The 24,008-nt window shown below is 36.6% G+C and overlaps 1 protein-coding gene across 4 annotated transcripts in view; it reads right to left on the bottom strand.

Moving 5' to 3' along the window:
* ARHGAP15 (Rho GTPase activating protein 15) overlaps nucleotides 1-24,008 on the bottom strand; it is a 619,122-nt gene that overhangs the window by 537,541 nt on the left and 57,573 nt on the right. For all 4 annotated transcript variants that reach the window (XM_040474977.1, XM_040474975.1, XM_040474976.1 and 1 more), the window contains exon 3: nucleotides 6,830-6,898. In XM_040474977.1, coding sequence (XP_040330911.1) covers nucleotides 6,830-6,898 — 69 coding nt within the window. The remainder of the gene's footprint in view (nucleotides 1-6,829; nucleotides 6,899-24,008) is intronic.

The raw sequence follows: 24,008 nt of genomic DNA, 5'->3' as shown, positions 1-24,008 counted from the left end.
TCCTCAAAGCCCTCACAAGTATTAATTAATCCACAAAATGATATCTGGCTCCAAAAGGTAGAATCTGAGACTTAAGGTTTATCTGCAAAAGCCTGCTTTGCCCCCAAGCCATGGCAACTTCCTGAGTTCCATCCTACAAATCCTCCCAGCTCAGGAGGCAGCAGATGATTCTCTAAAACCTGCCACAGGCTTTTGACTCCTGCAGGGTTATCCATACACTGTCTCATACTCTTTTGATAAAAATAAAGATGATAAAAATTTAGCATGTTATAAACATGGTTATTTTTGTCAAGCAATTTTTTAAGGGAAAAAGGAAAAATGCCCTGAAAATAATTAGATATCATGAACAGTTAAAACAGGGAATATACAAGATCAAGAAACAAATGCCTATTAGTATATTTGACATTTCATGTTTAAAATCTTTGCTGCATTACAGCACTTGCTAAGCCACCATACGGATTCTCAGAAAATAATTTAGGTTTCTTGCATTGACAGCATATGGATTTGTATACCATGTGGCATGAATGACGTCACCTGTCAGTGAACTGGGTAGTTTTAGAGATTTTAGACTCCAACCAGAAATGTATTTTTGCCAATATTCAAAACAAATGCATTATGCTTCTGTTTAACCCTGTTGATCATAATCTACTTCATTAAAGGGAACACTGAGAGGTGAGGCATGGCTACCACAGGGTGATAGTGTCTATTGGTGGACTCACCATGGCAGATTCCACTTTTGTAAAGTGAATCATTTTTCTCCAAGAGTGTGGATCTAATGAGGTACCTTTGCCAGTTACACTTAAAGCCAAGGCTTCTCATGATTTCTAGAAAATGTTCAGGGGAGTTCTGAAACTCTAAAAACGATGAGATTTGTACAGCAAAAAATGTTGGACATAAATAAGCTGAAAAAATCCATTTGGTAAAAATAATAACAGCACCAACTTAAAGAACTGTATTATTTTCTAAAATGTTTTAATGTATATTATTGCACAGTAATGTATATTATTATATAGTAGTTCATCCTGGTTGGTACTGCTAAGAGAAAGTACTGTGAGAGCCTCTAGCTGACTCCAGAAGCAATAGTGGGAAGGAAGGAGTCTAGTGGAGATGGAAATGAGGAACACACAAGGTTTGTGGGGAAAAAGAAGTGTGTCCAGGTAAAAATAATATAAAGTTAAGTTAGTCAGATAGAAAGAGAACTTTAGAGGTTCTGGAAGATAATTGAAGTCTTGGCATGAATCCTAATGGATAGTTAAAAGTTGGTCCGAATGTGTTGTTTGAGGAAATTGGTGATTATTTTGTCATTGCCCATCATAATGGGGTTATTCATAAGCAAGAGATGTGGGGAAAAGAAGCATTTCTGCCTTTAAAATAACATTAAATAAGTAATTTAATTTAAATGGAGATTGATTGATAAAAGTTGAATATAACCTGTGTTCACAAGACAGAGTAAGATGAGCAGTACTCAGACAGAATCGAGGGAAACTGATGTCAGGAATAGGTAGTAAATTGGCTGACAGTTCCAAAAGTGTTTATAGAGTTAGTTGTCTGTGTGTGTGTGTGGGTGGGTGGGTGTGTGTGTGTGTGTAACACAGACAGAGAGAGAGAGAAGGATTGAGAGAGATTGAAAACCAAAGAGCTTAAAAAATTGTGGTTTCATTCTTTCTATTTAGCCATGCTTCCCAATGCCACCTTTCCAAAGTTGTCTGACCTAGAATAGAATATTAAGCACATATATGTACTATCTATTAATATACTATCCATCATTTGGGATATTCAAAATCAGTTTCATTTATTCTTGAACAACTGAAGATTCAGAGTCAAGACAGCCAACTATACACCAGTAAACCAACAAATAATCTTAATGTTAGGAAACTAAATTGACAAAACTATTTCAGAGTCAAGACAGCCAAATATAGACCAGTGAACCAACCAACTAATCTTAATGTTAGGAAAGTAAGTTGACAAAACTAATTCTGAATAGTCTAATGTGTTTGAAATATAGGCATAGCACAAATGTTATTAGTTATTGATTCAATTTGAAAAATCATAATTCAACTTTTTAAAATTCACAATTAATATATATTTTATGTAAAAATTTTAAGACACCTTAAGGCATTGATCAAATATAATTATGTATATATTTGCACATATATGATCACATATCTAATTGCATGTCTATATTGATATTAAACACACACTCACATAGCTCCATTTTCAGCCCAACTTCTGCCATGTTTCATCAAATACTTCAGAGAAAACACTTGCATTTTCTATATCACAAATACACAGCTCTTTTTTTAATTAATTAATTAATTGATTTTGAAAGAAAGAGGAGAGAGCATGCATGAGCAGGGGAGGGACAGAGAGAGAGGGAAAGAGAATCCCAAGCAGGATCCACTCTGTCAGCATAGAGCCCAATGCAGGGTTCAAACTCAAAAACCGTGAGATCATGACCTGAACTAAAGTCAAGAGTCGGGCACTTAACCCCCTGAGCCACCCAGGCACCCCAAATATTCATCTCTTTTAATTATTTATATGTACTTTGTTTGTTCCATAATACAAAATTATGGAAAATAAATACAATTGCTTTCCATTTCACTAGACAACTACACTTTGCCAGGCCTTATATGAAATCCTAATAAAACAGTGAGTGAGACATAGCCTTCCCTTCAAATAGCTTACAGTTCAATAAGAGAGAGAGAAAAGGAAACAGGCAACTTTAGTGTGATTATTGAAAGAGGCAATTTAGAGATAGAGGCAAGGTCAAGCTACTAGGGACACACAATAAAGGATTAACCTGATTCAAATTTGAGGAATCAGAGAAATACTTCACAGAGAAAATGCTAAGTTGAGACCCAAGTAATTAATTTTGAAAACAAGTTATTGTTACATCTAATTAAATTGAAAAAATCGTCTTTCTCTATAAACAGCAAACATACATATATTTGTTAACATCTGAATCAACAATATAATTTTAACACAACTTTAATATCTTAGTATTAAATCAATTGACAGACACGTCTTTTCTGAACAAACCCTAGTCTCAAAAGCAATGTAAAGGTATGTATGATATAATAAAGAAAATACAAGTCATGACCCCTAACTTCAAAGCATTTACAATCTAGCTGTGGAGCAAGTCTATTACCCATGAACTAGGGGTGAACAACACAAACGAGTGCTGAGATGAAGGAAATAATTGTCACAGAAAATCCAAGCTCCTTCAGGGTAAGAGCCCTATCTTAATCATGTTACCACTCCTAGCCTGAGGGTATGTTATTTGAGAACAGATAATAAATAAGATAAATCAGAGATCATGAGAGAAGTCTATAGACTTGATGTTATAGAAAATAGGAAGCTCTTAAATGCCTGGACAAGGAAAATGAAGTAATGAAGGTACTGTTTAGAGAAGATTGGTGTAGAATTGCTACACAGGATCATTGGAAGGGGCACAGTAGAGTACATGGGAGGGTTGGTGGAGGGGCGGTGAGATCAGAAGAATTGAAGGCCTGGGCAAGGATGTGTGTGTGTAACCATAAAGAAAAATGTGGGTACCACACACATTGCAGAGAAACTGGTTTGGAAAATGGTGACTTATTTGATGGGCCATAGACAAAAAAAGAGGATCCAAGAAAATTTCTTCTAAGCCTGGATGCATGTTTGCCACTCATAACGATAGGCTTGATAGAAAGGGAAACCAGTTTTGGAAGAAGGTCCTGATGGGTTCAATCTGGGAGATTTCACTTCTGAGATGACAAGGAGACACAGTAGAATAAATGACTAGTTAACACTTTAAGATAGAGGATAAGAGGCACGCCTGGATGGCTCAGTTGGTTGAGCATCCAACTTCAGCTCAGGTGATGATCTCGTGGCTCATGAGTTCAAGCCTCGAATCAGGCTTGCTGCTTTCAGTGTGGAGCCCACTTTGCATCTTCTGTTCCCCTCGCTCTCTTCCCCTTCCCCACTCACTCTTTCTCTCTTAAAATAAAACAAATAAACAAAAAAATATATAGAATGAGATAATGAAAAGAAAAAAGTATAGATCTGTGTATTATAAACTTGAAAGTAAAAACAAAAGCCATTAACAGCTTCATTTGTGCATTAATTTAACACACATTTACTGAGTTCTTAGCATGTTCTAGCAAGTGCTACAATCATGGAAATGGAGTTATGGACATAGGAGACAATACCTCTGCTCTCACAGAACATTTTAATGAGGTAACAAACAAATAAAAAGAAATTGTATAATATGCCACATGGTAGCAAGTTCTATGGAGAAAATAATTTAGGGTAAGGGAAAAAAGTGTGATGGAAATAGTGGATTTTCTTGTTTTTTTATTGTTTTTAAGGAATATTATGAAAGATCCATCTTTTTTCAAGTTTACTTATTTATGTTGAGAGAGAGAGAGAGTGTGAGAGAGCACCAGGGAGGGGCAGAGAAAGAGACAGAAAGGGGGCTCAAGTGGGCTCCATGCTGCCAGTGCAGAGCCTGATGAGGGACTGAAACTCACAAACCTGTGAGATCATTACTTGAGCTAAAATCTAGAGTCAGATGCTTAACCAACTGAGCCACCCACATTCCCTGGAAAGACCCATCTTAAAAGATGATATTTGAATAGAGATTCCAAGCAAATGAAGAATAAGCCTTGCAAGTTTCTGGGCCCAAAATAAATGATTTTGTACCAGGCAGAGGAAAGAGCTGGTGTAAGGGTCCTGTGACAGAAGTAAGGAGGTCAGCTTGGCTGGAGCAGAATTAACGAGGAGAAGAAGGAGAAAGGTGAGGCCAGAGCCATAGCTGACACCTGTAGAATCTGGCGAACCCAGGATGATTTTCGGTGTTTTCCCTGCAAGATGCTGGAGGCCAGAAGGAATTTGAAGTAAGCAGTGGCATCACCTAACTTACATTTTAACAAGATCACTCTGGCTGTTATGTTGAAAATAAAACGTAGAAAGCAGGGGTAGAAGTGGCATGTTAGTTGGAGCCGATTGCGTTCAATCAGGTGAGAGATGGCATAGTGAGTAGAGAGCTGATTCTGGATATATTCTGAAGGTAGAGCAAACAGCCTAACAGATGTTTAAGTTTATTTCATGAGAAAAACAAAGGAGATAAAGATGACTTTAAAAGTTTTGACTGAAGAACCTGGAAGAATGGAGTTAGTTTACTCCATCTAATAAAATGGAACAGATTGAAAGTAGCAAGTTTGGGAGAACATCAGGATCAGTTTAGGATATGTTAAGTTTGAGATGTATGTCCGATATATAAATGAATATGCCACAATATATAGTACTAGAGTTTAGAGCAGTGGTCCATGCTGGAGAAGTGGTTAGTGTAACACAGTACATAAAACCATAGCACTGAATGATACACTGTAGGGAAGAAATATAAAGAAAAGGAAAAAGAAAGTTAAGAAAAAGAAGTTAAGCTGAGCTCTAAGACGAAGATGAACCAGCAAAGGAAATGGAAAATGGATGTCTATTTAATTAATTGGAGACCCGTGAGAAAGTAGTTTACTGGTACTTATATAAGGAAAATACTTCAAAGAGACATCAGATGGGTTAAATTCTCAGATCTAATGAAAGAAATGAGACTTTACCAATGGATTTAGTACTATGGACAAAATTGATGACCTTGATGGGAGATTGGTGGTTGGGATAAAAGCCTAAAAAGGGGTGCCTGGGTGGCTCAGTCAGTAGAGCATCCGACTTGGGCTTACATCATGATCTTGCTCCTCATGGGTACAAGCCCTGCATCAGGCTTCATGCTGACAGCTCAGAGCCTGGAGCCTGCTTCAGATTCTGTGCTTCCCTCTCTCTATGCCCCTCCCCCTGCTTGCACTCTGTCTGTCTGTCTCCTGTCTCTCAAAAATCAATCAATAAATAAATAAACATTAAGAAAATTTTTTTAAGAAGCCTAAATTGAGTTGGTTCAACAGATAAAGGAGGAGAGAAATTGACAACAATAGAGGTAGGCAATTCTTATAAGGAATTTTTATTCTAAGGCAAAGAAAGTAATACAGTGGAGATGGGAGATCTAGGACATGCAAAATTAAAGAACATAAGAGAACTGAGCTAGATAAATAAACATTTTTGGTGCTGAGGATGAGAAAGCCCCAAAAATGAACTTCATTCATTTTACTTAACAATGTTTCAGGCATTCTTCTAGTCATTAGGATACAACAATAAAAAAAATGGAAACAAAAAATTCCTGCTTTCACAGATTTATAATCTGCTGGTAAGGGATTAATTTTTTTCTTAAAAAATTTGCCAAAATTTGCAGTAAGCCCCAAATAATCTCTGCTTCCTGTTATTCACAGCCCAGTGTAGTCCTTTCTCCTTGAGTGTGGACTGGATTTAGTGACTTAATTCTGACCAAGAGAATATGGAAAAGTTGACAGGATATCACTACCATGACTAGGTTACAAGAGATTTTGCCTTCTATCTTGCTAACAGAATCCCTTGCCTTCTTAGTTTGCATGCTTTGAAGAAGGAAGCTGCCATACTGGCAAAGTCTATGTGGCAAGAAACTAAGAGCAGCCCCTGGACCACATCCCTGAAGGAGCTGAACCCTGCCAACAGCCATGTGCATGAACAGGAAAGCCAATGGCTTCCTCAGTCAAACCTTCAGATGTGACCCCCAATTCTGACTTAACGTGTGATTGCAATCTTTTGAAAGACTCTGAACTAAAGGACTCTGCTAAGCCACACCCAGATTCCTCACCCACATAAACAGGAGATAATAATGTGTACAGTTTCAAGTTGGTGAGTTGGGAATCATTTATTCTGTAGCAGTAGATAAATAATACAGTATTGCAGGGAAATCATCACTTACCAATTGTTCCAATGGAGGAATGACATCTTTCAAGACATGTTGTGAATGATTCCTCCTGTGTCGGGATATCTGCAAAAATATTGACATTAGATATTATTATATTATTTTTCTCAAAACAAGCTTTAAATGATTTAAAAGAGCATATTTTAGTAAAAGTACACAGATACATAACCATATTCAGATTCATTCAAGAAGTCAAAGTAGATATAAAATGAAAGGTAAATGTTTTGGACGTTAACTAATTTGAATTAAATGTGTACTCAAAGATGCTGGCTGCAACAATATCTCCTGTTCCACATACTCCTTTTACCATGTAACCTTGATACCCTTCCTCGCAAGTGGTGGGTCTATGTTCTTTCATTTTGAACCTGGGAAGAGCTTTATGGCTGTTTCAATAAAAAAAAAAGTATGGCAGAAGTAAGTGACACTACATGATTTAAAATATTAGAGCAAAATAATGTCATGTTCTTTTAGAACCCTCTCATTTGGAAAATATTCACCATGTTGTGATGAAGCGCAAATCATCTCACACAGAGAGAGCACAAGGAGAGGCCTTAGGTTTTCTGGCTAAGAGGCTAGCTGAGGTTTGAGCTACCAACCGCCAGTCATAGGAGTATAGTATCTTCTGATGTTTCCCTCTGCCAGCTAGTGAGTCACCCCTCCCCCCACCACCATGTTTCAAGACTTAGTAGAAGCCTCAAACACTGTGTAGTAAAATAGGCTGTTCCCGATATGTCTTATCTGAATTTTTGACCAAGTTCTGTCAGCATAAAAAAAAAAAATCAGTGTTTTATACCTCTATATTTCAGGGTGAGTTGCAATGCTGTAATAGTAACTGGAACAAAATATTTAATATTGAAACATTTTGTGTTTATTATATGAGCTCAGCTTTTTCGGAGTCAATGTTCTATTAATTTTCATGTCTTCTTCTACAGATGTATTTAAACACACAATAATAAATAGCTAAGTGTTTTAGGAACAGCATTTTAAAAATGCCTTATTGTTGTTTCTACCAAAGCATCAAAGGCAGATTCTATAATAAAACAAAAAGAGAAAAAAGAAGGAATTTATAATGAAATCCTGTATTGTTTGATAACTTCAACAGAAGCTATAATTAATAATACTATTTTACTAGATAGGAATTTTCCAGTATTTTACATGAACAAGAGAGAGGAGGGTAGGGAAAGGGGGACAGGACAGGGGAGTAGGAAAAGAAAGAATGAGAGAAAGAGAAAGAGAGAGACTGGGGGATGAGTGTGAGGTATTAAAGAAATAAAGTGGGTCTGCCAAGTGCCTAGAAAAGAACTTTGGATGTCTTTGAATCTGGTTACTGGCACATGTAGCTGACTGAAGGAATTAAATCAATGTCTGTTAAGATTTTGAGAGAATTGTATTACCAAAGAAAACAGAAGCCTGACCTAAAAAAACCTGTGACTCCATACAACCCTTGATCCCCATGTTTGCCCCACAAAACTGCATTATGAAGGCAGTACAACCTCCAAGGAAACCATTCTCTTCAAAGCTCACTTTAGATGCGGCCAGTGGGGGATAGCAGAGAAGGAAGAGCCTTGTGGAGAGCAGCGCCAGAAACCTTGGAGAACAATGGACATTGGGAATTATCCCAGAAAGGAGAGCCAGGAGAGCCAGGAACTGGCTCTGCAGCCAGGGCAAGGGTCTCACAGGGCCTGCCCAGCAGGCTTTAATGATCATTCCGTCAAGTGACTGTTGGCTGTTTACCATTTATTTCCTTTACAAATGAGAGTCTTTTGTTTGCTTGTTTCCTGTTATGGAGTTCTTGCTCCACCATTGCCTGTTGGATGTGATGGGAAAAACAGAACAAAGAACTTATTTTTCAAGTTCTAAACCCTTAACCCCCTGGAGAGAAATTGACCTGATGGAGAGAGTTATGTTTATCACCAGCTATGCTGATATTGGAGTTTGATGTGGTAACTGCATTAGAGTTTTGGTTGTCTTCTTTGGGGAGGCGGAAAGACATTGGAAGGCAGATGTGAATTGATAATAGGGTGAAGGGGAGGGAGGACTGTGACAAACCCTGATGCTTCCTCACCAAAATTCTGTCCTTTTTCTAGGGCACATACCTAGACTGCATTTCTCAGCCTGCCTTGCAGTTAGGAGTGGCCACAAAACTAATTCGGACCAATGGGATGTGAGCAGAAACAATGCTAAGCTCTCTCAGTTGAAGGATACTAAGCAGTGAGTGCTTTCCCTCTGTGTTCCTTCTTTCCTCATATGCTGGCTGGGAGTAAACATGGAGAGAGCCCCTGCAGGACGATGAAGGTGCAAGATGGACAAAGACTGAATCACCATGTGGAGAAAAGCCAAACATAGGCCAGGAAAACTCATTTTGTATTAGTTAACAAACTTGCTATGTTGGAATAATTTTATACTTAGAGAAAAGCTGTAGCAAGAGAGCTCCTGTAGAATTCTAACTGCAATGTAGTGAGAAATAAACTTCTATTTCTTGGAGCCATTGTGTATTTCAGAGAATTTTACAGCTGCTAGCATTACCTTAAATAAAACCACGATAGTTGATCTTAATTCATTTTGAAATGAATATATATTATATAGTATATAGTATAATTATACACATTATTTAGTGTATATTATATAGTATATGTTATACATTATATTACATATTATTATATATGATATATGATATTCATATATATTTGGTATTTAAGCTTTTTTAAGGAACCAGGCACTTATTTTATACTGCTATACATTTGGAACTTACTTCTCTTAACTGTTAGTCATTATATTAAGATTTATTATCTTCACTGAAAATTTTATATGTCTTACATTCAATTTACAATGGTGGAAGAGTTCTGGGATTGTTGTTGTTGTTGTTCCATTTCTTCGAAACCTGTTGGATTTCCAGTCTTTAGTCCTGTCTTCAGCTAAAAATCATTCTCTTTGCATATAAAACATCTCAAGCTTTAAATGTTAGAGAAAGTAGTATCAAGCAAATGTCTCTACAATACTGATGAATAAGCACTGGGCATTCTCTTATATCAGCCTTACCATTTCTTCTATGGCTAACCCATGCCTTCCTTTGTCCTACCACTACTAGATTTTGATGGGTGTACTGGCCCATCATCCTCTCCATATTCTCTTCCAGTTGCTATAGAAAGTTTTCCTATAAGACAATGCTTTAAGATGTGTTGTGTATGTATTGCGAGAGGCACAAGAGATGATTTTAGCTGATGAATGTTTTAATTTTAGTTATCATTTACACAGTCTTAAGGTTTAGCAGAAAAACCTATCACATAAAGACATTTAACTGGTATGAATATATTTTCCATTAAAATAGAGTATAAATGATACAGTTAAACAAGTAATATGTAGTATGCAACATGAACATGGAAAAAAAAAAAACCTACAAACGTAGTAAGTGAATGACTGAAATTTGGAAAAGAAGTTTTAATGAGAATTCAGAACAGAAATGACCAGTTACTGAGCACATCCTTAGTTCACCCTTGAAGGGAACTGTTGGGTCCATGGTATAGACAAGAACTCGAATTGAAAAATGGTACAGTATTATTGTCTGTAAACATGTATTCAGTGCTTATTATTTGTTAGGCACTGTTCTAAGTATTTTACATAAATTAACATACTTAATTGTCACTCCTTTTTCATAAATGTAGAAACGCAGACACAGAAAGTTTCAGTAACTTTAAAAATCCAGAGCTAGTCAAAGGCAAGGGTGTTGTTTAACCAGTATCTAAGCCTTTAAATATTGTACTTTATTGCTTTGCCAGGGATATAATGTATACGCATAAAGGCAGTCATTACATTCTTGGGGAACTACAAAGTTGAGATTTCCTGCATGCATAAGGGGATATTTCCAAGGTACAAATTTGAGTCAAACTTACAAATTTGTACATGTTTACACAGGAAGCTAGAATCAAGTTTCAAATCTGGTATGAATCATCTTAATTTTCCTTTAGGGAAAGTAATATTGCTTATCATTCCTAAATCAATAAGCTAGCCAATCTATCATGTTCAACCAAGTTATGGAGATGCAGAGGAAAAAGAGAACTTTCATCACCTGTCTTTTGCTTTAATGCTCTTCTCGGTTAAGCATTAGGCACAGAAATGTGTTATCAACCCAAATCAGATTACTCTGACTGAGACTTATGATTTAGGAAATCTGGATCCAAACCTGCCTAGTTGTTATACACAGATATGACAAAAAGTTAAGATATTCTAAGACAGCTGTTGTTATGTAATTTACTTAATTGAAATAATAATTTAAAGAACACTTGAGGTCAATCAAAACTTTATGAGGTAAGTTTGAAGGAAACAAAGGCTCTCCTAAGCCATACGTAGTATAAAATAACAGAAAATCTTATAGATTTGTACATGTTTATCTATAAATAGCTTATTATTAGTATCTGAAAATTTTGCTAATTTTTACAGGACACTTTCTTGAAAAATATTTCTGCCTAGGACATCAGATGTTCTTATTAACCATTCATTTAGCCAGTAAACATTTCTTGTTTAGTACCTAGTAGTTTCTAATAGTAGATGCTCAAAACATACTTGTTTGTTGATGTTATGAAATACAGCTAATGCTAGTATTGCAAAAAAGAGTACCTCATTTTGGACAGTCCTAATTTTTTCTCATGAACTTCAGGACTTTTTAAATGTATCTGATACCAAAAACCTATGTTTTGCTCTGTGAATTACTTCTGGAAACATTTCAGAGTATTAGCAATGGTGGGCTCCATTTTTCAATCTTAGATCCTTCTTACTTTTGCAGGAATTCTTTTAATTTTTCTTTTTTTTAGGGTTTATTCATTTTTCAGAGACGGAGAGAGACAGAGCATGAGGGGGAAAGGGGCAGAGAGAGAGAGAGAGAGAGAGAAAGAGAAAGAGAGACAGAATCAGAATCTGAGCTGTCAGCACAGAGCCCGATATGGGGCTCAAAGTCACAGGACCATGAGATCATGACCTGAGCTGAAGTCAGACACTTAACCACCTGAGCCACCCAGGCATCCCTGTAGGAATTCCTAAGTAACCATTAAATTTGGAAAACTTGAAGAGCAATAATAATATCAGTAGCTTGATACTTTAATACATTATTTTCTCTGTGAGTTACAGAAGCATTTCTTCTGAGGAAGGCTTAAAATATGGCTTTTATGTATGTTTGTTCTTTCTTGTTTCCAAATGTTCTGAAATAGTATATAGATCCTTCCTCTAAACATAAGTGGACATGTATGTATGTCTACCACATATTTATCTACGTGTCCACAGCCTGATTTTTTTTTCCTAGTTTTTACACTCTTGCATTATGAAATGTTGGTTTCAATACTATTTTCCAACTCCCACAGCCTGATTTTTTTTACTAGTTTTACACTCTTACATTATGAAATGTTGGTTTCAATATTATTTTCCAATTCCCATTTGAGAATTTTATGAATTGCTACTTTTCAATTTATTTCCAGTATTTTGTAAAAAAGAAACCTTAACCATTTAAAGTATATCTGGCTTATGTACTAAGAATGTTACTTCAGGGGCTCCTGGGAGGCTCCGTGGGTTAAATATCCAACTTCAGCTCAGGTGAATTTGAGCCCCATGTCAGGCTCTGTGCTGACAGCTCAGAGGCTGGAGCCTGTTTCAGATTCTGTGTCTGTCTCTGCCCCTCCCCCACTTATGTTCTCTCTCTCTCTCTCTCTCTCTCTCTCTCTCTCTCTCTCTTTCTCTCTGTCTCTGTGTCTCTCAAAAGTAAACAAATAAACTTTAAAAGAATGTTACTTCACAGTTTCTTTCAGAGTGGACTCCATATGTCTTAACTATTTTCTGTCACGGTATTCTGCATCTTAAACAACTGAGCTTTACCAATAAATACCTGAGTTGTTGGCAGTCCCTCCTCTGAAGAGAAGAAAAAGTGAGGCCTTATCTCTCTGCAATGATGCCATCTTCCTATTGATTTATAATGTTCAGTAAATAGGGATGATTTGTAGCTACCATTGGGGAAAAAAGTCTTGAAATACAAATGACTTCTGACCTGGATTTTTGGAACCCCATATCAGATAAATATATCACTGAACTACTTTTAGATCAGATGAGTTTCTCCTTCTTTGTTTCCACCTACTAGTCTCCCCACTCCTTCTTGGCCCCTTCTCAGGTATGTTAGCTTCATAATTGTGCAAAATAAAGTGGAAGAATGTAGTACTGAGGGTGTGCAATGCATAGTTTTCTTTAAATTCCTTTTTGTTCTTACTATATACATCATAATTAAGTTTTCTAGATACGTTTTCCACCAAAAAGAAAAATTAAAAAGTCATTTTTTGGAAGTGTCTTCTTTTTTTCCCTTCCATTTCTTCTTCATTCTAATCTATTTAAAGAATATGAAACTGATGGGTGGGACTAGTACTTGGTATGAAGTAAAAATAACAGAATTTGGGCATATTATTTTCCTGGTATAGGAAGGTCTCCTATGAAAGTTATACATAAACATGAAACATTCCACATAGCTCTGATTTTAAATAGATTACCATTTTTGATGAACGTTTATATCTTGTGGCTTAGAGTTGAAATAAAAATCGCTTGAATAAAAGCATTAGTTCGCTCCAGCATTTTCCCAGACACGTACATTTTCTGAGGCGTACCACCCATTAGCAACCTCCCTGGATACTTGGATTTAAAAACAGAAATAAATTTGTGGTCAAGTGTAGTTGTTATCTTCACAGTTTCTCAAAAGTTCCCCCCAACTCCTTCAATATATCCCAATTCTTATGTTCAAATCTTCATTTGTTTGGCCAAATTCTTTTTGTTTTAAGCTATTACAACCAGAAATTAAGAAAAGTTCATTTAGTTGTTACAATCTAATAAACATCAACCTAAATGATGGCTGCATTTTTTAAATCATGTGTATGTGGGATATAACTGCTTTGGATGGAAAAAAAAGATAATATATGAAGATATTATCCTATCATGCATTTAATCTTCTAATTTTGCCCGTTGGTGGAGACATGCCAGTTCACACATGTAAAATCATAATTACTCATCCACTAACTATATGTATTTTTCATATTCTTAATAGGAAGTAATGACATTAACCATAGAGAAACCAATTTCTTCTGTCTTGTTCCTTTTTAATGTACCACAGGTATATTACTTCACATTTAAGATCGCCTCCTCCCTCTGCCCGTGATATCATTCAATTCTCGTAGTGGGCACTCATAAGCAAATGCTCCCCTTTTGGTTTGTTTGCCTCTTCCATAAGCCTCTTTTGCTCTATCTTGTCAGTCAGAAATCTGACACTCTTTATTTCCCTGCAGGAAATAAAAGGGAAAGATTCAAAAACACTCTGGAGGACATATTAAAGTTTTTCAGGTTTGTTGTTCGTTCTTTGTTTTTTCAGTTTGTTGACTATTCTTTGGTCAGCATCTGGGCCGTCTGTGGTGTTCACCAGCCTTTCAATCCTGGGCCAGGTCTAGGTGAGTTAAGTTCAGCTTCAACCACACTTTATTATCTCCCAGATAGCCAAAGAGAAGCACCTGCTGGAATGATTTAACTTCTTAATTATTTCTCCCTTGATTTATTTAGTCCCAAACACATGTTCCTCCAAGAAGAAAATCAAACTACCTTACACCTTCCTGTTGAAATAAAAAGTAGTTATATAAAGTGCACACAGCCTTATTTGTTGCTAAATACTGTTTCCTTTAGTTCTCTCATTTCTTTTTTCATGCTTTCAATAGAATGTTTCTCTCCAAGAATTTTTTTCAGATTGAGAAGTGTCAGTCACACGGACCTTGGACACACTAGTATTTTAGGCTTTTAAAACATGCTCTTGAAATAAAAAGTGCCAGAGCCAGAAACACAGCTATACCTGAATAATACAATTTCCTACATTTTTTTCGTGCAGAGTACATTTATGTGTTGTCTTTTTAGTTTTTAGTTTACTTTTTTCTCTGTAGGTTCATTCGTATTTAGACATGAATTCCAAATTGACAGGGCAAACTATGTGCTAAAATAGACACATAAACATTTTATTCTACTCATAATACTATCATTGGTATTAAACGTAAGGCATTGCATACTCCGTTAGAGCCACAGCTATAAAATTACTATTGTTAGCACATAATATAGCTTACTTAAAACCTCCATTATTCTTCATAACAGAGCTATTACTCCATTGTTAAAAAACAAAAATAATAGAATACCTGGGCCAAACTGACATTCTCTCCACAACTGCAAGTCATGTTATCTTTGAAATAAAAAGATTCAAGACAGCAGAAAACAATACCAAGAAAACTATCTCATAAACACCTCAAAACAAAGGAAAATGTTACACAAACTATTATTGAGGCCCCAGATTGTTAAAATGGTCTACCTAGTTTAGCCAAATTATAAACAAATCACCATTTGACTATGTTGGACAGAAACAACATATACCTAATTTTATAATGTTTAATGGTCCAAAAACTCTGAACAAATTAGAATCAAGTTTTATTTTCAGTCTCAAATATAAAGTCTCTTTCATTGACCTAAAGTGCTTAAGTTGAAATATTGAGTTTACGCCATACTTTTTCAGGTATATGTTCAATCACTAAAGAAGAGGTTCTATCATTTGGAAAGTAATCCATAATATGTCGTTTGATCCATGAAAAGTAAAGTGTGACAAAGATATTTACTCATACTGAGATTTCTATAGTCTGCTGACACCTTTCCTCATACATCATTATTTCTTAATGCAAAGCTTGGACATGTACTAACTCACTGAAAATGCTCTGCCTGTGTGTAAAGGTCACTTCTACAAGCATTGTGGAAGGCAGAGCTTTTCATAGCTGTACCATTCTTTCAAGATTTAACAGTTTTTGGTCAAATATCTAAAATATGCACATGAAGACTCTCGGCAGCTTCAGGCAATATCTATTAATTGTATCTTTCCAGTTTCCTTTCTTTATGTATTCTTTGAGGTTTTCAGAGACCCCAAACTCACCTTCTGCTGCCGAAAAAGCAGATTTAGTTCTGAAGGTTAATCCAACTCAGCAGGATTGAAGGATGGCACTTTTCCTTGGTCGTAAGTATGTTGGCTCAGGCCAGACAGCTGTTAGGACATTCTCCTCTGGGAATCGTGCCCTCAACACCCACCGTTGATGCACATACATGGTCTACTGGCTGCCGACTTCCGTGCCCATCTGCTCAAATGGCATGGTGCCCACTCACAAGTTGGCTGGATCCTTGCCCTTAGTGTGTAGATGCCAGGCAATGATGGGTTTAGATGGGCAGCCTGCATAATACTACAAGTGACAATTTTTTTCTTTCTGTCTCTACAATATCTGTCCTCTGTGCCTTCTCTGAAAGGGAAACTCGTGTTTTTCCACCTTTGATTGTACCTGTGAACACTCATAGCCGTCCTCAGGTAGATGTGCAAACGTACCCAACCTGCCACCACGAGTAAGATGAAAGAGAGGAAAGGATCCACAGAGCCCCAGAAGACAAGTTCTAACACTGAAATGGGTTGGATTTTGAAAATCCCGACCACCTGGAGTCTGTCAGAAGAAATTTAGCATGGGTGTAAGTGCAGCAGACCTCTCACAGATAGCAATGGCACCAGTAAATAGTTTAAGTTAGAGCACTTTTTGCCTGTCACAGCCCCAGCACAAATTACTTGCCTTGTACTGAAAAGGCACATACAACAGTAAATGAAATAAATCACGCAAAAAGAACAAGCCTAACGGGAACACGATTTATATGCTAGGGCGGGGGGAGGGGCAAGGGTGCAAGCTATGATACTCAGACCTCAGAAATAACCCTGACCGGAGGTCCTAATGGAAAGAAAAAGAAACAAAAATAGCATCTCTCTTTCCAATCTACAGCAAACCCATAGAGAGGAATAGATTGGCATAGGAGGTTGTGACTTTAATGATCCAAAGCATATGAATGCTTGTTAGCAGACAGCAGACAGACATAAGTAAGAACAACAGTAATGGCTACATCTGCATCCTGGCCTACGGCACTCAAACCAATCAGGCGGCATTGGAGAGCAGTGCCTGAAGGTATGTTCAAGCCACGCTTTCCTTGTGTGTTTATTTAAGGGTGATTGAATTCAGGGTGTTGTCAGTCTGCCTTGGAGAATGGTTATCCAATGTGTAGGCATGATCTTTCTCCCTGAATGTGCTCTGTTGAGTGAGTTAGTTATGTGTGACTACTTGCTCTGTCCTAGTCTTTATACAGTGCCAAAATCCTCCAGTCCAAGTTCCAAAGGAACAGGGCCTAAAAACTTTTGGCTCCAGAATCAAATTAGGCTTCTCTGCTTCCCTAGCCAGAAATGCATAAATACCCAATGGCCAAAACCAAAGAATTTGACATTGTGGAATGAATAGAGCTGTCATATACCACTAAAGTGTGGAAATATCTAGCGTTTGAAGTCAAGACTAGTTCAACATCTTCAGTAATCAGAACAGACTTCTTTGGACACCTTCATGGGTTAGTCTGGCTTTTGAGCGAGAATGTTTCTGGCAAGCTACTGATTCCAGATATCAGAAATGCAAGAACATACGGTTTATAAGAGAAAATCTGCCATTTTTTTTGCATCAAAAAATTCTCAAAGGCAGCACATTTTCATAAAAGACAAATCCCTCATCCTGTTTTCCTCATTGACCTTCAAGTTAGCACCACTTGCTTAGATGTATATACTTTAAAAAGAACTAAACAAAGAAGAGTAAGTTGGAAGACTTGGAAAAATAATATTTACGTGAAACTCAGCTTGGAATTATGTGGGGGAGTTTCTGGTAAAAATAGACAATAGGTATAATCACCTAAAACTCCTCAATCATATTACTAGGCTGTGATTGTCAGTGTTCCCAGAGCAAATCATTTTCCTCATGATTTATCATGCCTTGAGGGTAAAACAGTAAGAATTACATACTACTCATTTATTGAAAATGAAGAAAAGCAGATAGCCTCTCTAAGGAATCTTTAGGGTAAGAATTATGTTTTACTCATCTTTAAATCCACTGAATTTAGCATAGTGAGGAATATATATTACAGGATTGGTCATTCCAAACTTTATATTGAACCTCTTTATACATGTGACCTATTATTTCATTCCATTAACCAAAACTTTCAATAGCCTATAATGTCTTCTTTAAAGTATCTCATTGGAAACATATTCATCATTCTCTTCAAAAGTCAGTGATCTTTTCCAAATAAACTCTTATAATTTCTCATAGGAGATTTGCCATCTTTTCTTACTGAAATAAGGTCAAATTTTCAAAATGATCCCTTCATTAGTCTACAGTTGAAATAACCAATACTGGTGGATGATAGCTCATTGATCTTTGTAGTATATATGATACTTGGGGCTCAAGTTCCTCTTCTAGAGGGAAAAACTGATAAGTTATATATAGATATAGATAAGTGTGGATATAGGTAGATAGATATATTTCTGCTTTTAAATAGCATTACATAATCATGTAGATTATTATTCTGAACAGTTCTGTGTTCTGCTATCACTTTATCTCTTGACACCTGTATTCCCTAAAATGTAAAATATGGCATAGCATAGTACTTATTCCTTATAGGATTACATTAGGAATGAAAACATTAATACATATACAGATTCGGCCACATGGTAAGTCTTCATCGTTATAAATTCCCCTGTATCAATTGTATCATTCCTTTTCCAGTAGTCCTTCTAACAAATATATTCTAGTAAGTAGGCAATTAATATTAAGCCAATATATTCATAAATCTTCAATGATTCTAGGGTACCTGAGTGGCTCAGTTGGTTGAGTGTGGAGTGTGGAGCCTGCTTAAGATTCTCTCTCTCTCTCTCTCTCTCTCTCTCTCTCTCTCTCTCTCTCACACACACACACACACACACACACACACACACACTTATGCTCTCTATTTATATATCTAAAATAAAAAATAAAATCTTCAATGATTCTAGAACTCTTTTAAAATGATTTGTTTCTTTACTTTAAGAAATCCCAATCATTTCCAGTTAGGATATTTTGAAAATATTTTGTTAGAAAAACCTTTAAACACTCAAGGAGAAGGGGTTTCATTGGGTATGCCCTCCAGGAGGTGAAAGACTTGGTGTAATTTTAGAATTTGCCTCCCACAATCCCACCTCTGGCCTTCAATAAATCATGTCCCTCCCACAAGCAAAACATATCATATCCTCCCATGATTCCAAAGAGTGTCATCCTATTACAGCATCTCCTCTAAGTCTAAAGTCTCATTATCTAATCAAAATCCCACTCTCTCATTGGCTCAAAGACTAAAACATACGTACCTAAATCCAGTTTTGAAAGAGGTTGAGCTTCACTGAGATCAGCCATTTAGTAGCAAAGATGGGAATCAAATAGTTTGTTTCTATAGCTAGTGGTGTGCTATCCATGCTATGAAGTAGTTATGATTATTGCCCTCGCTGCATAGACAATAAATCCAAGAACAGTGAGAAAAGACTATAAGTTAGTAAGAATCAGAGGCTGTTGGTTAAACCAGAGTCATGCGACTCAAAGCCTCATACATTCTGACTCCAAATCTTTTAAATGCTGAAGCTACTGGGCCTCAAAGTGGATACTCAACAAATGCTGGTTGCCTGACCATCACACTGCACTGTTTGCAGATTAAAGTATGCAATAATGTTTATCATACTTTCCCTCAATTATTTTACACCTAAGTTCCTATTTTCTATTTTCATCATATTTCATAGAAGGAATCTTTTTTTTTTTTTCAACGTTTTTTATTTATTTTTGGGACAGAGAGAGACAGAGCATGAACGGGGGAGGGGCAGAGAGAGAGGGAGACACAGAATCAGAAACAGGCTCCAGGCTCCGAGCCATCAGCCCAGAGCCTGACACGGGGCTCGAACTCACGGACCGTGAGATTGTGACCTGGCTGAAGTCGGACGCTTAACCGACTGCGCCACCCAGGCGCCCCTATAGAAGGAATCTTTATAGTCATCTTAAACATTAGCTGAGTGAAATAATAATAGCAATGTTTTAGAAATGAGGAAGATGGATAGACTAAAGACATATAAAATTTACCACAATATCCACTCAAAAATAGTGCTAAAGATTTGTATTTGGTGAATCCTGGAACTGGAAAATGCCTTTCTGTTCTAGATACCATACCATACCACACCATAGAGATTTTAGAATGCATTTCTAGTTGCAAGTGGTAGATTGGTCACATACCTGATCTCCCCTATTTACTAAAATCAGAGTAAAAGAATAAAAATTTATGTATGGAACACGAGAGTGTGAGCAAAAGTGGATGACAGATCTCAAAAAGGTTTTGGAAGATAAAATGTATATGAAAAGGTAATTACTTTGTAAAACGAAAGAAGCTGCAACCTCAGTGTTTGCAGCTTGGAAGATGGGTGTTAACGACAAAATTTTCATAGCCCTCTCTCTCCCCACAGAACCTCCAAGAGGCTCATCACTCAGAAGCACCAGGTACCCTGAAAGACAAAGATTGCCTACAACAGCCACCACCCAGGAAAGTTGGACTCTAAGGCTCACTTGTTCATTGCATGGCTGTTCCAGAGCTCATCAGACAGACTTTGAACCAAGAATCTTCCAGAGTCTTGAGTCAGGGTCACCTGCCATTACAGAGGGCAGACAGGACTGAGTGACTGTGAACAAGGGGATTAAAGTTTACCTACTAAGCAATGAGACCCTCAGCTCCCATGGTCAACCATTGTCCCAGAAATGCCAGTGAAAAAAAATGTATCCCTTCATCTAGAAGACTTGAGGAATCTTCTCTGGAAGAGCAAATGGTTTCAAAGTCCTTCAGATCCTGAAACTTGAATATCCTCAGTGAAAAGCCTCTTTGTGTGCGTTCTACATATTCTACAGAGAAGCTTGGCAATCAACAAGCCCAGCACCTCAACTCCAAGCATACACAGAGCATTTTCGTGCCTCTCTTTAAAATATGTATATGCAGTCATGGGTCACAAGAAATTAATTACTATCTGATATAAAACACAATATTTATATACTGTATTTACAAATAATAATTGTATCATATAGAGTATATTATATAATACTATACAATTATATTATATATAATAAGTTATAATTACTATATTATATATTTATTTATTGAGCACCATATATGTAAACAGCATTTTCTAAGTGGTGAATAAAATAACCTCTGATTTAAAGTTTTTTATTAAAGTCCCAAAATGGAAGAGAAATATCAAAATAAGCACACCTAAAAAGGAACTCAAAATAAACAGCAATAATACCAAAAAAAATTTTTTTAATATTATTGTAATATCCTCAAGAGATAAGAAAATATATAGGATTCATAAAAACAGTAATAATAATAAAGAAAGGCACTGGAAAATTTAAAAATATAAATGAGTATAATTAACATAATTTTTGGAGGATACAAATGATAAATGTGTCAGGAAATAGTGTTAAAAACAGAGATGAATTATGAAAAAGAAGAAATAAGAAAATAATCTAGAATGTCCAACATCTGCCATATGGAAAAATCCAAAAAGAAAAAAAAAATAAATGCATGGTAAGAACTTTTAAAATAAAGTACAAGAGAATGTCCCAGAATTTTATGATATGAGCTTTTTGATTGAAAGAGCCTACTAAGTATCTAGTGTAATAAATTAAGAAGTAGCTCATGCAACTTTATAGAAGTAGAAAGAATGAGAGAAAGATCGCAGATCCCATGGAAAAGGACGGGAATCAGAATGGTGATGGAATTTTCTAAAACTGACTGGAGTCTAGAAGTATGCTTTCAAAACTTAAGGAGAAAACATTATCAACCCAGAATCAGGTAGCCTGTTAAGCTATCAATCAACAGAATTGAGTAAGAACATCTCCAGATATAGAAAGACTCAGAACATTTGTTTCCACCACATTCTTTTTGGGAAACTACTGAGGAAAATACTTTAGCAAAGTGAAGGATTTGACCAAGGGAAACAAGCCTTCAAAAATAAGATGTATATACACAGGAACAAAGAGACACAATGAGAAGTTGTGTGGTCACAGATGTGTGTCGGGCCAGCAGAGACTTCCACCCAAATTGAAGCAAGAAGATGGAAATAAATGGAAAGAAGATTTAAGAAAAGAAAAGTAAAAAGGGGCAATATTATTTCATGTTTCAGTGTTTGAGAAAAAGATTGATAGGAGTTTGACATATTGCTGGCATCTTTGGGAAAATTAGCTATAGGTGTGACAAAATACAAGTAAATTAAATGAAGGCAATCATTAACTCCACAAAGGAAAGTTGAATCCAAAGGAATGATGGTTATATAATAATTCTTGGTTCAACTGCACATATTTAGAAAAACACAATAATGGAAACTAGCAATTGAAAAAAATGTGATAGAGCTATAATGGAAAAAATTGAAGGAAGGGAAGTTATAGAGTGTAAGAGAGCTAATATTAAACTATCATAACAGAAAATCAATGCATAATACCTAAAATAGATAAATCAGGAAAAATCAGTATATATATAGTGCTGAAAAATATGTAAGTTAATATAAGAAAGAATCAATAACCATAACAAAAAAACCAAAACTGTTGAAGGTGGTTGCCTCTACGAAGTGAGATTAATGAGTAAAAGAGAAGCCAGAGGAATGCTATGTTTAGTGACAAGTTTTGTAGACTAATGTCTTAAATTAAAATTTTCTTAGGGGTGCTGGGTGGCTCAGTTGGTTGAGCGTTTGACTTTGGCTCAGGTCTTGATATCGTGGTCTGTGGGTTTGAGCCCATGCGTTGACATGGGGTTGGGTCTGTGGGGTTGAGACCATGGGTCGTGGTCTGTGGGGTTGAGCTGCGTTGACAGCTTGGAGGCTGAAGCCTGCTTCGGATTCTGTCTCCCTCTCTCTCTGCCCCTTCCCTGTTCGCATTCTGTTTCTCTCACTCTCAAAAATAAACAAACATAAAAATATTAATAAAAAATAAGTAAAATTTTCTTCAAATAGTCTTGAGAGAGAGAGAGAGAGAGAAAGGGAGCAGGCAATTACACCTAATTGTATAAATGCTCAACCAGGACCCTCAGCAATCAATCTACACCACAAAGAAGTCCCACTTGCCTATCAGATCCTAAATGCAAGTTAAATACAAAAGCAGTTATAAGTCTGATTCAGCAGGGAATAATTGTTACAGAATCACAATGGTAATAACCGGTGGATTCAAGCCCTGTGTTCACCACTGAACTGTGTGAATTAGGGCAAGTCATTTAACCTTTCTGCATCTAAGTTTCTTCATCTACAAAATGCAGACTATATCTTGTACCTCATGGAGTCAGGGGATGATTCAATGGGCTAATGCTGCTAACATGCTTATAAGAGCACCTGGTACATAGTAAATGCTCAGTAAAAGTTAAGTGTTATTATCAAAAGAACTCCTGAATTTTGCATGCTAACATAAGTCCTTTGAAAGTAAAGGCATCACCCTTTGAGCCTTCTAGGGTTTCCAGTTGACAATTTACCCTCTTATGCACTCACTAAGGGCAGTGAAACAATCAGGGTCAAAGGAGAAGGCAAGAGGAAATGGGGACCCTAGCCCCTCTCCTATTCCCTCTAGCTTGGCTTCCTCTTGTCCTGTGAAAACATTTTATGTAGACAAATGAGTCTTCCCACACCAATAACCAAGGAATAAAATGCTTAGGTGTGCACTTAGTACCATGTTAGAAAGAAACATTTGTGCTATCATTTAACCAGATGTTTATCGTTCTGGACATTAAGTGGAAGGAATTGGGAAATCATCTCCCTGATTCTGTGACGTCCACAGAAAGCTTTTCATGTTTGTGCCTTTTATAGAAATCTGCAAAGAAAAAGAGAAAGCCCCTTTCACTAGTCACCTACTCAAAACCTTTTCATTTTCAAATCAAGGGAAGCTGCCAAAATTGTATTAATTTTTAAAAAATAACTCTCTCAGTAATGCTCCCCTTGGATGAATAAAGAGAGAGTCTAATTCCGAGCCCATTTTTTATCCTCCATTGTGTACACACCACAATGTACAAGTTAGCTCATTAGTGCTCTCGGCAAGGGCCATCATTTTTAAATGATCAAAGTGTTTGTTTGGGGAGAAATCAGTCACATAGAGTAATAGTTCCCAAACTGTGATCCTGAGCATTTAGAGGAGAGTCCTCTGTGGTTCATTTAGGAGATATTTTAAGGGAAATGTGAAGGCTAATAAAATATAGGACCAAGTGGGAA

The sequence above is a fragment of the Herpailurus yagouaroundi genome, unplaced genomic scaffold, assembly GCF_014898765.1.
Source record: "Herpailurus yagouaroundi ecotype Mexico unplaced genomic scaffold, PumYag 140, whole genome shotgun sequence".
Classification (NCBI taxonomy): Eukaryota; Metazoa; Chordata; class Mammalia; order Carnivora; family Felidae; genus Herpailurus; species Herpailurus yagouaroundi.
The sequence above is the reverse complement of the archived record's forward strand: the minus strand, read 5'-3'. Positions and strand labels throughout refer to the sequence as shown.